Source organism: Triturus cristatus, chromosome 1_2 (assembly GCF_964204655.1).
Source record: "Triturus cristatus chromosome 1_2, aTriCri1.1, whole genome shotgun sequence".
NCBI lineage: Eukaryota > Metazoa > Chordata > Amphibia > Caudata > Salamandridae > Triturus > Triturus cristatus.
In genome coordinates, this window is record NC_140580.1 from 735,198,016 (window position 1) to 735,213,899 (window position 15,884).

Consider the following 15,884-nt stretch of genomic DNA (forward strand, 5'->3'; position numbering starts at 1 on the left):
GTCGGAGTGTATCTGGAAGTGAAGGTGTTTGGCGGCGGTGAAGGTGTCGTCGGAGTTGGTCGTGATGCGGATGGTGTTCTTGTGTACGATGGCGATGCCTCCTCCAGTCTGGTTGACGCGGTTCCTCCGGGAGATCTTGTATCCGTCCGGGATGGCTATGGCGATGTCGGGCGCTGAGGAGGCGTTCAACCAGGTCTCTGTGAGGACGGCGACGTCTGGCGATGTTGTGTCGAGGAGGTTCCAGAGTTTGACGGCGTGTCTGTGGACGGAGCGGGTGTTGAGCAGGATGCACTTGGTGGTTGTAGCTGGTGTTCGGCTTGGTGGGTGTGGCGCAGGTCCGGAGGCAGGTGAATTTGCAGGCTTGGCAGGTGAAGGGTCCGTGGGTGCGTTTCGGGGTGGCTTGGTAGCAAACGGGGTTCCGGCCGGGTTTGAGTGCGTTGAGGGTTGCGGCGTCATAGGTCCGTCGTGTGGACTGGTGTCGACGGGGGCCAGGGGTCCTGGCGCTGGGCGCGGTCCGGACGCGTACGGGCGCAGACGAGCTTGCTTGAGGCGCGCCTTCGGCGCGCCAGTGGCACGGCCACTGCGCGGCCTCCATATAAGTGGGCGTGGGAGGGAGGAGCAGCTGGGAGGCGGGAGCGGGGTGGCGAATGGGAGCAGTGAGGGGGCGGGTCCGCAGGGAGCAGCGGCGGAAAGCCGAGGTCGAGGCGGGAAACGGGGGGGGGACAGAAGGCAAAGGGGGAGCGAGGGGGAGAACAGTCACAGGATACAGAATGCAAAGGGGAACGGGGGGAAAGCAGTTACGGGATACAGAGTGCAAAGGGGAACGGGGGGGAAAGCGGTTACGGGATACAGAATGCAAAGGGGAACAAGGGGGGGAACGACTAACAGGGCACAAGTTACCAAGAATGCAGGAACAACAGCGGTCACACCGCAGCTACAGCGCACAGCTCGGGGAGGACCACGCGGTGGCTAGGGGGGCAACCTACCTGGTGACAGGGTCAAGGGTCGCTCCCTTTACCACCATGCGGCCTCCATATAAGTGGGCGTGGGAGGGAGGAGCAGCTGGGAGGCGGGAGCGGGGTGGCGAATGGGAGCGGCGGGGGGGCGGGGCCGCAGGGAGCAGCGGCGGGAAGCAGAGGTCGAGGCGGGAAACGGGGGGGCACAGAAGGCAAAGGGGGAGCGAGGGGGGAGAACAGTCACGGGATACAGAATGCAAAGGGGAACGGGGGAAAGCAGTTACGGGATACGGAATGCAAAGGGGAACGGGGGGAAAGCGGTTACGGGATACAGAATGCAAAGGCGAACGAGGGGGGAACGACTAACAGGGCACAAGTTACCAAGAATGCAGGAACAACAGCGGTCACACTGCAGCTACAGCGCACAGCTCGGGGAGGACCACGCGGTGGCTAGGGTGGCGACCTACCTGGTGACAGGGTCAAGGGATCCTTTTGGAATCCAAACTCTGCTGGCAACCTCTTTTGAAGAAAAATGCCATGAGGTTTAAATCAACCATCAACGGGGTTGGTCTTCTGGCAAGGAGTATGGGTCATACCAACGTCAAGGCGATGCCAATAGTTTTTAAGGGCAAGTGCATTTTACTGGCCTGGTATGGCGGTGAAATTTGGGGCTATGTGCTCTTTTCACAGCTCCAGGTTGCAGAAAATGCTCTCCTTAGAAGCCTTCTCAAAATACCAGCGAGTACCACCTCTGAGATGCTTCACAAGGAAGTAGGACTAGGGTACATAACAGATTTGATCGCCTTGCGTACCCTGTTATATTGGTTGTTAGTCTGGTTGAAAGAGGATTTGTCTCCCAATAGGCTCATCATCCGTGACTGTATGGCCTTGGAGGGCATGTGGGGCATTCCCTGGTTTGTTTATATTAGGCACTTTTTTAATTCTCTGGGCCACCCCAAGTTATTTACTGATCCAGAAGTAATAGCTAGGCAGGATATACCATGGTTAAAACAGGCATTTTATGAAAGGGCGGCTGTGGAACTCGAGGATGTGGCCCTACACAAATGATCTAGGAGTCATTTTGTCATGGTATAAGCTGCACCTGGAATGGAGCACTATTTGGTCCTGGAAATGGCTAACCATCATCACAGGCTGTTGACATATTTTAGGTTTAACATGTTTCATCAACTTTTGTTACCGAAGCGGTCTTGGTGTAAAGTTTCAAACCTGTTGCTGTGTTCTTGTGATGATATTTCTCGCCCCGACTCCCTCCCCATTGTCATGATATGCCTAGATTTATTCACTTACGTTATAAATTTATACGGCCACTTCTTTTGTCAATGGATTTCAAAACAAGTTAGGCCAGCTTTTCTTTTTTCTTTTTTTATATAATGTTTGGGCTTTGTCCCCTTTAACTTTTTAATGCTATGGCAGTTTGCCAAAAAAGCACTGTTCCTATTTTATAAATTTGTTATAAACTATAGCGGAATCATGTCTATGATTTCCTAAACTATGCATTCTATCTGTATACTTTTGTGATTTTTGAGAAGTATCGAGTAAAGATTTTACTTACTTAACAAAAATATTCGTGAGTTATGGTAGGGAGCACAATCCATAACTCGGACATCTGAGAGACTAGCAAATGAGAGAGGGGAGGATGAAGAGAATTATCAGGGCTACTCTGATGCCATACTAGAGATACCGCTATAGCAGCAGAGGTGCAGATATAGGCTGTAAATGATCAAACTATGAGGCAAAAGTAATGCAAAAAGTAATCCAATACTGTGCAGCAGGAAAAGCATGATTATATCATCAGATGGCCATTGTTGGACCTGGCCCTTTTTTTTTTTTTAAATCAGGGTTATCCCGAAACTTTTTGCCATCCTCTGCCTATTTTTCTAACCTTCTTTTTGTTGGCTTCAGGACTCTGGGCACTTTACCACTGCTTATCAGAGATAAAGTGCATGTGGTCTCTCCTTTAAACAAGTTATGATTGATTTACACCTGTTTGGCAAATTTGATTTACTTTGAAGTCCCTGTAAAGTGGTATACCATATACCCAGAACCTGTAAATTAAAGGCTACTAATGGACCTGAAGCACTGCTTGTGCCACTCACTGACATAGCCTTTCAAACCTGTTGCAAGTATGCCACTGAAGGGCCTGCTTGCACAGTTTACTGCCACTTTGACTTGCCACAAAACTATTTGCCAAACCTTAAACTCCCCTTTTATTACACATAGGCCAACCCTAAGGTAAGCCCTAGGTAGCCCTTTGGACAGGGTGCTGTGTAAGCAAAAGGTAGGACACGCTAATTTATGTGTGGCATGTCCTGGTAGTGACAAACAGCCCATTTTGTTCCTCACTGCTGTGAGGTCTACTCCTCCCGTAGGCTAGCATTTGGAATTCCATTATATGCTTTTAAGTGGTAACTCCTGATCTGAAAGAAGTGGCGAGCCATGTTTGGTATGTTTAGAATGGTAGTAATGTAAAATCCAATTACACCAGTTAGCATGATTTATCACTGTTTTAGAAAGTGTACATCTCTAAACGTCCCCTGCAGTATGAATGTAGAACTTTTTTGTGTGAAAACGTCTCACATTCGTTTTCCAGATGGTCATGCATTGACCATCTGGGATAGGAATGTGAGATGTTTTCACACAGAAAAAGATTCTACATTTATGGTTCAGGGGGTACATTTAGAGATATACATATTAGCTGATCCCTGTCGCCTGGGTCCTGAATAGGATCACTCCCCTATTTAGATAACCCCTTTTAGAAAGTGGGAATTTCTCTGTGCTTGTGACTCTTGTACTTTGCAGCCTGGCTCTGTGACAGCTACACTTGGTTCATACTTTCCAGACAGCCACAACACAGGAAGGGTTGGATATGACATGGTTACATCTGCATACTGAAGGTCTTCCTGGGCTGGAAGAGTGCGTTCACACTTTACATTTGTACTGTTTGTGTCCTGCCCTCACACAACAGGCTGATTTACCCCCTACTGACGTCTTGAGCCAAGGTTGGGTTGAAAGAGATTGTTGCACACTTCTAAAGACGCTGTGTGGGACTTTAAACTAGATGCTGCTGGCTGTACTTTCTACACATTGCCAGAGTACTGCTGGGATTCCAGGAGGAACCCCCCCATTAGGACTACCTACTTTGTTGTGCTGGTCTACTGACTGTTGGGCTGGAGGATCTGCCACTCTGTTTAGGGGGCCTTTATGTACTAGCCTGCCTGCCTGCATGCATGCCCTCCCTCAAGTGTTCTCCCAGGAGCCCAGCGTGGCGTAAGCACTGTGTAATGTTCCTGACTTCTCCAAGCTCAGCACTGTGTAATGCTCCGGGCTTTGTGACTACGCTTCTGCTTCAAAGCGCAGCACATGGTGAGTGCTGCACCTGGTACTGGGTCGCCTGATCAGCGCGTGGCTGATTCCAACTTTTTGCACCATAGCTCAATTTCAAGGTGTACAGTTCAGAGTGCAATATGCCCTCAGTACAGCGCTCTGACCTGGAGAACGCATCTTGCACCCATAGCTTGTGGCAGGACTTGGCCAGCCCCGGTCTCGCTCTGCATGATTCATTGTAGTGAGGACCCACGTCAGCTCGGAGTATCAGCCACCACATGTTTTGGGACCCAATTGCTTGCAAAGGGTGACGGCCAGTGATGGCAGCTACGTGCATGCCGCACTTTATTTATTTTTTAAGCTTATAGAGCGCACAGCTACCCCCAACGGGGGTGACCCGGCGCTTGTGGCAGGCGGCAGATGAGGAACTAGACAGGGTCTAAGGGCTGGAAAACAGCCAGGTCTTTAAAGAACGTCTGAAGAGCGTCTCAGACTCGGCCAACCACAAGGAGAGTAGCAGGCTGTTCCAGGTTATGGCCGTGATCACGGCAAAGGCTCTGCCGCCCATTCTAGGGCAGCGAAAGCGTGGAGTAGCCAGAAGGTGGCGACTGTTTGATCGGAGGGCACGGCTGGACTGGGAGTGCTTGAGTCGAGCTCTAAAATAGGCTGGGCCGTGACCCTGAAGAGATCTAAAGGCCAGGACGAGAGACTTGAATTGGATGCGTTTGGTCACGGGCAGCCAATGGAGTTTCCTTAAGTGGGGAGAAATAGAGTGGCGATAAGGGATTTTGCCATTCAGCCTGGCAGCCGCGTTTTGAACGATCTGCAGATGTCTGATCAGATAAGCTGGAGCTCCCACATAGTGACTGTTTGCATAGTCGAGATGGGAGGTGATCAGTGCATGGATGATGGTACAACGGGACTCTATGGGAAGAAAGGGAAGGATTTTGCAGAGCATGTGCAGCTTTCCAAAGCAGGCCTAGGAGACCTGACTGATTTGGGATTTGCACAATAATTCATTATCAAACTGGAACCCAAGGTTCCTAGCCGAGGTTACCTGCTTGGGAGGGGGATTCAGCTCGGATGGCCACCACAGCAATGTCGGAGGGGGGACTTGTTTGATTGAAAAATAGGACCTCCGTTTTGTCCGAGTTGAGTTTCAGCGTCTTCTGCGACATCCAGGTGGAGATATTACGTAAACAGTGTCTGAAATTGACAAACACTGCCTCGGAGGGATCATCGAACGAGAACACCAATTGACTGTCGTCGGCATAGGAGATCACTCTTACCCCACAGGATTCAACCAGTGCCGCCAGGGGGGAGAGATAGACATTGAAGAAGAGGGGGCTCAGGGTGCGGCCCTGGGGGACCCCGCAATGCAAGGGTTTATCCTCGGAGACAAAAGGTTTGAGAGAGACTTGTTGAGTTCGGCCACTCAGGAAGGATAGAGTCCAGGACAGAGGGGTGCCCCTGATTCTCTCTAGCAGGATAGAGTGAGAGACGGTATTGAATGCCGTGGACAGGTCGAGGAATGCTAGCATGGCCAATCTGCCGGAGTCCAAATGTTCGCGGACGGTCTCGGAGACTTCAAGGAGGGCAGTCTCAGTGCTGTAGCCGGATTTAAACCCGGACTGGGTGTCGTGGAAATGACGCCGGGATTCAAGATAGCTAGACAGCTGTTCTTGAACTAGCTTCTCCAAAACTTTGGCTGCTGCTGGAAGAAGGGAAATGGGACGGTAGTTTTTAAAAACAGACGGATCAGGTACTAGGAGGGCCTGTTTCCAGATAGAGGGGAAAGTACCCGAGTTCAGGGAGGAATTCTAGATTCGGTTCAGTGGCGTATTAATAAGGGGGGCTAAGGTGTTAAAGAACTGCGCCGGGCATGAATCCTTAGGTGAACCAGATTTGCAGGTGAGGAGTTTATGAAGTGAGGTGTCAGTGGGGATAGGGTGGAACGAGGTAAGTGCATCGCCGGGGGTCGTCGTAGTGTCTGGGATAGGGGAAGGTGAAGGTGAAGATGGGGCAAACGATGAGTAAATATCCAGGATTTTATCGTGGAAGAAGTCCGATAGCCCGTTGCAGAGATCCTGGGTAGGGGGAATAGTACTCGAGATGGCAGACGGGTTGGTGAAGTCTTTTACTATTTTAAAGAGAGTTTTTGAAGAATTCCCGGCAATGTTAATTTTATTGATGAAAAACTCTCTCATCGTCACACGTTTAAGTTTATGAAAAGTTTTAATGGCGGTTTTATAGATCAATTTAGCTGCGGAATCATAGCATGATCTCCAGCTGCGTTCAAGTTTCTTACAGCGGCTTTTCTCGGCCCTCAGTTCAGAATTGAACCAGGTGCAGATGGCTTTTGTCTAGCAGAGTTGATATGTTTAAGGGGGGCAACAGCATCAAGGACCGTTGAAAGCCAGCTGTTGAAGTTTAGTGCATCAGGCTCAGGGTCACTCGTCAGGTGGAGGGGGGTAGAAGAGAGTGCGGGAGTCATGGAATTGCTGGTGATTTTAAACCATTTCCTACTGTATTCCCGGTTGGTGGGAGTTTCAGATGATCGTAGGGGGAAGTGCAATGCTAAATGGAATTAAGAAGTCGTCAGACCATGTAAGTGGTAAGGGGGGAGCTGTGGCTAGGTTGGGGTTGTTGGTAAAAAGCAGTCTAGCGTATGGCCGGTACGATGGGTGGGGCCGACGACCAGGTGGGTCATATTAAGGCCCTCCAGTGACTTTAGCAACTGGCGGGCTTTAGTGCAGTGGATATCATCCACGTGCATATTGAAATCTCCAAGGATCATAAAATGGGGGTGTTTCAGCAACTATATTGTAGAGCTCTAATAGGTGAAGGGGCGGGGAGTTGGGGGGGGGTCTATATAAGAGAATTCCGGCTAGAGTGACGCTAGGAGCTACGGTAATACTGAAATACATAGCTTCTAGGGGTTCAATATTCAGGAGTTTCCTGTACGAGATTTCCCAACTAGAGTGTAGGACCACGGCAATTCCGCCACCCACCTTATCGTCAGCCCTGTTAACCCCTACAAAGCGAAAGCCACTGGGAATGGCCAGGGTGAGGTGGATCCTTGATCCCAGTGGCAGTGTGGGCCCTGAATGGGCCCCTATAAATGTGCTGTCAGGGGTGTAGCTCCACCTTAGTCCCGCGGGCACTTTGATCCAATGGGAGGTCTATAGCACCCACAGTTGGCCACAAGAATCGGTACGAAAAGGTGGATAAACCTCAGCAGGACTTTCGGGTGTTGTGCATCCTCTGCTCCCACATGGACAGAGCACGCTGATCAATGGGAATCGTTGTCCCTCCACTAATTACCATGAATCGCCTGATAGAAGTGAAAGTGCTTGGGAACATGTTATGCATTTACTCCCTTGAAAGATACTAAGCCCACATGAAATGCAACAAATAATAATTCAAAATGGTGTGCCCTCGAGGTATTTATAGTGACAATTAGAACAGCACGCGTGTGATAGTTTCATCATCTTTGCCTTGCATAGATGACAGCCGAGAAATTACAGTATGATTGCTAATAGGACACAGGTGCCTATGCTTTTTCTGCAATATTGGTGACTGACTGCTTCTAAAGATACTGCATAATAGGGAAAGTGCCTAAGTCACGCGAATGTAAAGTACTACTTATGCAATAGTTATTTTCTGCATCTGCTGTGACATTTTAATCGTGCATTAATTGCTTTTGTTATTCATGTCATTTGGGTCTGGTGTTCTATGTAATATACCATATATATTTTTATAGAATCTGTGTGGAGTCTCTTTTGTGGGATAGTCATTGTGTTGCTGTGTGGGTGGGATGTGCAAATGCTTTCTGCCTGTCTTAGGTGCATACCCTTGCCAACCAGAAACCCCATTTCTAACAGCCATTATCACAGAAGGTGGATTACGACGTCACAGTCAAAATGTTTACTATATAAATTGCAAACCTCCTATCTTCACCAATGAGGTTTACACTTGCTGCTTTTAACGTGGTTAATGTGTGCTTGGGTCCCGACAAAAGCTTCACTGAGGAAGTTGGTTGCAGCAATAGTTCCCATTTTTTTAGAGCAGGCCTATACTTCTCTCTACCTCCGGCTAGGTCCAAGTGCAGGTATACCTAGGTCTCCGCAGTTGTGGAGTCGTTCTAGGGTTTCAGATGTTTAATCCTATTTGCCAGTGATTATTGACCGGAGACCTGTGCTTGATAACACGTTCATGACTGTACAAGAGTCAAGAGGTTATCATAGAGTGGGGGCAGCGTCACTCCTGAGAAACTCCTGCACTCGTATTACAGCCACAAAACATGGAGCACGCAGAGCCCAGATGTTTTACATTTTGCTTTTGAGTTCAAAGGACGCCTCTCGTTGTAGTGGATATCAAAGCAAGCATGTAACTATTTTGCACTTTAAATGTGTTTTTGTAGGTTTTTTTTTCTTAATTATATAATGAGGTGTAATACTCAAAGCTGACCGTAACTGTAAGTTAAACCTTGGTTTGACGTAAACCTTTTACCACAAACTTACATTTTTAAAATGATGTAAGGGTTTATGGGGCAATGTGAATAACAGCGACAGGAATGTTGTCATTTACGGTGTGATCAGTGATGTACACATATTGGGGTTTCCTCATCACTGGGGACGATTTACACATTTTTTATATTAAATATTCATCTTCAATTGGGGTCTTTCTGTATTGACAGGAGAACCATTAACATGTTTGAAATTGACAGCTTAGAATCCCACGTATGATGTGGTAAAAGCTGTCACAGAAGACACGGATGACATCATGGGGACATTACATATCACCTTACCAGTGACACTGAAACAGTATATTTAGAGAAGTTATTATTTATGGATGATGTGAGGTGCCCAGTTGTGTATTGGGATAAATATTTTTAATTCATTACAGGTCATTTGAGGGTGAGAGTTATGGTTTGCGTGGAGTTTTCCAGACTCCACGTTATGCGGAGCTCGCAGAGTTCTGAAAAACTCTACTTCGCGTAGCGGAGCGGAATTTTTTCCCCCTCGCTAGCGTTTGTCAACGTCAAGTTGGCGAGCGCGGAAAATCCACCTCCTGGCAAGATTTTTCTTTATTCGCGATTATTAACATCAAGTTGGCAAGCGAGCGTGGAAAATCAACCTTCTGGCGAGATTTCTCAACGCGGGCGGTCAGATTTCTCATTGCGATTGGTCACGTATGCTCACGTCCGCTCGCTTTGAGAAACCGTCCATTCGCATTGAGAAAGCTGCCGCTCAAGTAAAAATCTACTCGAGTGGCAGAAAGGAAGCAGCGCCCGCTTGCACTGTGCATGATGCTGTTTGCGATGATTGCACAGTGCGGACAAGCACCTGGCACTGAAAATCCCAGTGAACTGCATTTATCTAACGCACTCTGCTGCTTGTGAAGCGCAGCGTAGCGCAGCAGAGGTTTTTTTGCACTTCGGGGAGTTCCACATGGCGGAACTCGGTGAACTCCGCCAAGGCATAATAATTTTCAACAATCAACAGCTGTTTTAGTTTATGTGGTCAGAATACTGTAGAGGAGATGGGATGCAATCCACTGTTCAGGTCCATCATCCCTGCACAAAGTGAGTGCAACCTAGGTATCCACTAATGGATCTGAGCTTGAAGATGCTGGCTATGAACCGGGGTGTGTTCAAGAGAACAAAATGGTCTTCCAAAGAACAGTGCTACTGCAATTATCATGAGAGCTTTGAGAGAGGTTTACTTACCCACACCAGTGAAAAGGATTCTCGCCTTCTCTAGAACAGTGTCCGTTTTCTCACTGTCATAATATGATACAGTTATCTGTGAAGGAAGTCATATCAGAAGATTAAAAGTTTGCAGCAAAATCCAGATTCTTGTGGATATACAATTATCCTTAACGGGTCATAACAACTGAAATATATTCCAGGACGAGCGGATAGCAAACTGTATAGCAAATCCTGTAATAATTACTACCAATCCTCAGACATGCACTATATCAGGAGTCAGCCAGGCAACCCAAAAACTAAGCTAGACTAAAGAAAGTAGCTTTGAGCATTTTTATGACCCTTGAATGTCTTTGTGATAAAGACCTAGAGTAAGAGGAATCCACATTATCAACACACTATTGGAGGCAATTGCATACACTCTCATACTCTCTCTCCCTTCCCCCCCCCTCCCCCCCCCCTCCCCTCCTCTCTCCCCCCCTCTCTTCCCCCCCTCTCTCCTCCTCTCCCCCCCCTCTCTCTCCCCCCCTCTCTCTCCCCCCCTCTCTCTCCCCCCCGCTCTCTCTCTCTCCCCCCTCTCTCCTCTCTCCCTCCTCTCTCCCTCCTCTCTCCTCTCTCTCCTCTCTCATATGCAGGTTGGAAGTTCCCACGCAGGAAAGCCTCATAAAAGATGCAGTGACTTCTCTAAATTTGGTGGCCAGCAATGACTTGTCTACAGCAAGGAGTCGAGAGACTTACGCATTACCTGGGGATTAAGCGAGATGCTCTTATCTTTATAGGTTGGTGCTTTCCAATTTTTTTGTGTATGTTTGAAATGCCAATAAAAGATTTAAACCATAAAAGATGCAGTGAAATCTACAAGATTTCACTGCGCCACTTCTAGGACGCCACTTCATCAAAACCCTATGTCTGCTGTGTGACGCAGTACAATGAGTGAAGGCCTCCCCATGCATTGCTGGAGTTGCGTTGTTCTTGCGACACGACTCCAGCAATGCATGACTTTTGGGCCAACAGATGCGTCAGAATTTCTGACGCATCTGTCAATACTTGAGCCATGGTGCTCCGTATTCTAAATATGGCGCATCCATGGTGGCACAAGGGTATCGCAGGCTGGATCAAGGAAACTAACGCATCTCTAAAGATGCGTCAGTTTCTTGTAAATCTGCCGCTCAATATTTAAGCAAAACCAAAGGAAATGATGGACGGAGTGTTGAACATTGCAAGCACTCACCCCCAGTCAATTGATCTGGGTTTAATCCACCACCGTCCTTTAGCCCACTCTGCCACCCCAGTTCAGACATGACCATATGCAAATCAGTCTGACCCTGTGCCTCATGGGAACAGTCCAGCCCGAACTGCCAAGCCATGTCTTCCCTGGACCGGAAACAAGCTTCCTAGGACCGGTTTCTGGCATTTCAGCCGTCTTCAGCCAGGCTTGCTCAATATTTAAGGTCATTTTGGATGAATGTCTGGTCTGTTGCCATCACTTCTGCTAGAAGTTTGTTTGCTCCCTGAATAAATTACTATACATAGTTTTTATTGAGCCAGTAAGGGACCTGATATAATCTACTCAAATATGTCAAATGGATTATGACATTGGGTGACTCTTTATTTTATAAACCATGCACTGGTACTCGATACTTTGTCTCTAGGCCTCATTATGGTATTTCTTTGAGAGCATGCATTTAGACAGGATGGCATTTGGTTACGGTGTATTTTCATCAGTAGGTTTTTGTCAGGTATGGTCTCTTTAATTAATATTTTAGTCTAGTTGTGAGAAGCAAGAGAGAATGTTCTTCCTACCTATATGCTTGAAAAACATCATGGCACATACCTTATTAAAACTTGAACACGTTAGGACAATCCTCAGGTTACTGGCTGATGGACAACAGCCTGCAACCACCGGACACTTCATCTCTGAATCCTAAAGCCACTTGGATGGGGCTATCATTTAAGCTCATTACAACTAATATTGTCTGAAGTAAGTTTTGAACTCGTTTTTATTTTATTAAGGAAATGCGAAAGCCACATTCATCACAATCTGCATCAATGTACCAGTATAATGTAGCTGGCCTGGCACAGGTGAACATGTAGATTAGGTAAAATCTCTCACCATGTCATATTCTTAGAAAAGTAGCATACAAGTGATGGCTCTGAGAAGTTGTGAAAAGTAATATTAAAGCATTTAACACATAGGGCAAAAACTTAGTCACAAGATTGTTTTACAGTGGGAAATAACCACGGTCTTCTTAGATTAGACAAGTGGCTTTGAAATCTAGTGTGGAAGATGAACTGGTCTGGTAGGTTGGGTCTTTGTTTTAAGGGCTTTGTGTACTGAAACACTGAACTAGCATCTCCTGCACAGGGAGTCAATGGAGAGCTTTCAGATGTACGGGATGTGGTTGAGACCAATATTGGGGATATGGTGTAGGACGTATGGCCCACCCACATCGTGGACTCAAAAGTTTGTGCCTTCATCATTCTGTTGGATCTGCCAGCTTTTAAAATACTGAACCACAACTTTGTGTACTCCAAAAAGTGACCACAGTGTTTTATTTTAACCCCCTATTTTTTAAGGCTTATCTTGAAAACAACATTGAAGGAGTACACCATAGTGGTTGCAGTATTTTAGCTTGGTGTTTAAACCAGATTAGGCAGGATTATGAAGGAGGTTTACTTTGAAGAGAGATCAGAGCGTATCACAACAACGGCTTCAAGTATCTATAAGAGAATTGGAGCACACCCACTAGGCAATAATCTGCAGGTGACATGCATCCAGGGGAGAAGGAAGGAAGTGGTTCAGTCTAAGTCTGCTCAGTGCTCTTGGGCAAGGTGCTGTGAAAGGCTTTCATCGTAGAAGCACTGATGGGGCATCAGATTGTTGGGAGCCTGGTAGGTTAGCTTTCGATATGGATTTGAAAATCTCTAACATCTGCCCATGCTATATGCAACATATCGCGTGCCCAGATGACAAGTAAAACGAAATCTTATGTATATTCAAATCATTTTCAGACATGTCAACACCCATTGGTGCTGAAGGAAATCCATGCAACATGAATATGGTACAACTGCAATGAAGACAGATATCTATGCCAGTGGTTCTCAATCTGTGGTCTGGGGACACCTGGGGGGTCCACAAAAGCTACTCACGGGTCCGTGACCGTTTAGAAAATTCAAACAAATTAACAGATTAATAAAAATGCATATAAAAAAAGGAGTCAAAATGTGCAATTGAAGATATCAACAATAGTCTGTGAATGTGATGGAATTTGAAATTGGAAGTTAAATATGAAGGTATTACCCTCAGAAGACTGATTAATGGGAGCAGTGCATGAGCATGAAACAGACTATAGTATGGACGATGATTGGCCTCAATTGAGTTTTGAAAAGCTACAACCTTCCCATTCAAATTTAGGTTTATTTATATGTGTTTGTGAAATAAATAACATATTTCATCATTTATATATTTCTTTATTGAAAGCTTGCTTCTGTAATTTTTTCACGTATTGTTTTGCTGTTCAAATTATCGAAAATAGTTATGCAGGCGCTACCGGCTTCCAGCAATACCTCAGTAGGGGCCCCCTGATTCTAATAATGATTCAGTGAAGGCCCCCAGTATCCCAGTAATATACTAAGTGGGGGTCCACACTTGTCAAAAGATTAAGAATCACTGATCTAGGCCGTTCTAGAGCAGTCACCAACATCAAAACATTACCACTGACAACAAACAGTGTGGGGTGTAACCTGAAGTCTCTCACCTTGTTGTCATTGAGGTCAGTACTTGGGGAATCCATAGACACAAGCACCTCCACTTCACTGTCCAGGGGCCACTTATTCGTGGAAGCATCTGCAGTCACCGCCCCGCGTCTGTACAAGGCCTGAACTCCACCTGTCCTCTTGACTTTGAAGGTCACAGCTCCTGGTGGGGCACACCTGGTGCAGAGAGAGAGAGAAATTGATAATACTGAGAACAGCAGGCTAAACTGAGATGAAAACACATGGGGATTAAAGAAAACAAGCTGCAGTTTGCATGAGTCGCAATGTGAGCCTTTGGGTAAATGCAAACATTTCGATATCACACCAGCTGTAAAATGTGTAGAAAGGTAATTTGCTTTAGCAGACCCTGTAGATTTTGCTCCATCTGTGGAATATAAAGTCATGCCTCATATTTCAGTCTATTGTCTTAAGTGGACGTAACCATTCAGGAGAAGCCACTGAGTCCACAAATCTGCATGAGCATTGAGATGTGAGAGAAGCAAGGGGATTACAGCAGAGATAGATAAAGGGTGTGGATGGACAGCTGGAGGTATACGAGCAAATGTAAAAGACAGAGGTGAGGCAGTACAAAGATAAACCTGTCCGAGAATCTTAAGGCAGAAGTAGTAGCATGAGAAGTTCATCTCACACCATCAATGTGGAGAAAGTTTTGTTTTCTTGTATTAGTCATCTCAGTAAAGCTGCTTCTTTGGACTGGTGTCAATGAAAGGGGTCTGAGCATTCAACATTTATTTTTCCTAGGCACAAAAGTTCTAGCCTGTTTAGGGACCATGGCCTTCTATTGGCCAAGGGCAAGCTGCGCCTCTGAGTTGCATTGCCTAGCATTGTCTGATCATCAACGAAATCATTTAGTGGCAGTGAAAAGACAATCACAAGGAGTGAAAAGATGAATGGGGATGAGGGGTGAGATACAAGCAATGCAAATAATGTAAGTGTATTTCCATCCGTCATGTGCTTCTGTGACTGCTGAAGCGGGCTTGTAACTACAACATTCCCTTTATCACTGTAGCCACAAAGGAAATTCCAACACTCCGTGCCTCCAGTGTCACCACAGACTTTCTATACATTGGTGCTAGGCTGAGACAGTGTTGGAAACCGCTCAAAATTGAACTTTCCAAAGCAGATAAGTCCCTCAGGTGTATATTAATCATGCTGCACTGAAGTAGCCAAATTACACTATCGATTGCAAAGATCCTTCAGTAATTGTCCTTTTTATTTCACATATAGTTTAAGATTTACAACGTTATGTTGTATTTTAATATCTTGTGTGCCACTGATACCCTCAGGAAGGGCTATGCCACTGTGATGTAGGGGTTGATAGGGGACAAGCTGGATTTCAGCAACTAAATCTTAAATGTGGGCTTCTCCTGCTGCAGAGGTACACTACAGAAGAAAGGGGACCAGTGACCAGGTAGGAAAAGAGGCTGGTAAGGAACTAGTTTCATTGATAGCGAATGAAAGGGGTGGGTGAGAGGAAGCGTGCCCAGGAAGATGTTTAGAGACCTAGGGGGTCATTAGGATGGCGGGCAGATGGCCACCGCTGGCTCGGCGGTGGCGATTCACCCGCCATCCCAACTAGATTTAACCCCCGCCATATTACTTTGGAGGGGGGTACCGCGGCAGAGGCAAAGTGCGTCCGCCGCTTTTCCTCCGATCGGCAATCGTTCCGATTGCCGGCCAGGCGGAGCTGGGGCATAATATGGTGGCGGTGCCTAGAAGGCACCACCTTCCATAATATGATTGTGGGTTTCACAGGCCTTTCCATGGCGGATTCACCCCCATGGAAAGGCTGGCGGACCGGGCGGTGGGGGGCTGCACTTGGGGGGTACCTACAGTACCCCCCCTTCATTGCCATGCACAAGGTGGCAGGCACCGCGCGGTGCCTGCCACTCCATGCACAACATGTCTCTTTGGCATTGCAGTGACCCGCCCCATTGTCAACAATGCGGAATGCGACCGCCAGGGTGGCGGTCGCATCGTAATTGGCGGTGCGGGACCACCGCACCGCTGGTGGCCGGTCCCAGCACCGCTAGGGTGGCAGGCAGACTGATGTCCGCCCGCCATCCATGGGCCCCAATGTGTGGGTCGGGAAGAAG

General features: G+C 47.1%; 1 protein-coding gene across 1 annotated transcript in view; it reads right to left on the minus strand.

The window, feature by feature from the left end:
- Positions 1–15,884, minus strand: part of LOC146867920 (protein-arginine deiminase type-3-like) — a 406,190-nt gene that overhangs the window by 296,862 nt on the left and 93,444 nt on the right. The window contains exons 2-3 of the mRNA XM_085608648.1: positions 13,770–13,944; positions 10,033–10,108 (exon numbers count right to left, since the gene is read on the minus strand). Coding sequence (XP_085464774.1) covers positions 10,033–10,108; positions 13,770–13,944 — 251 coding nt within the window. The remainder of the gene's footprint in view (positions 1–10,032; positions 10,109–13,769; positions 13,945–15,884) is intronic.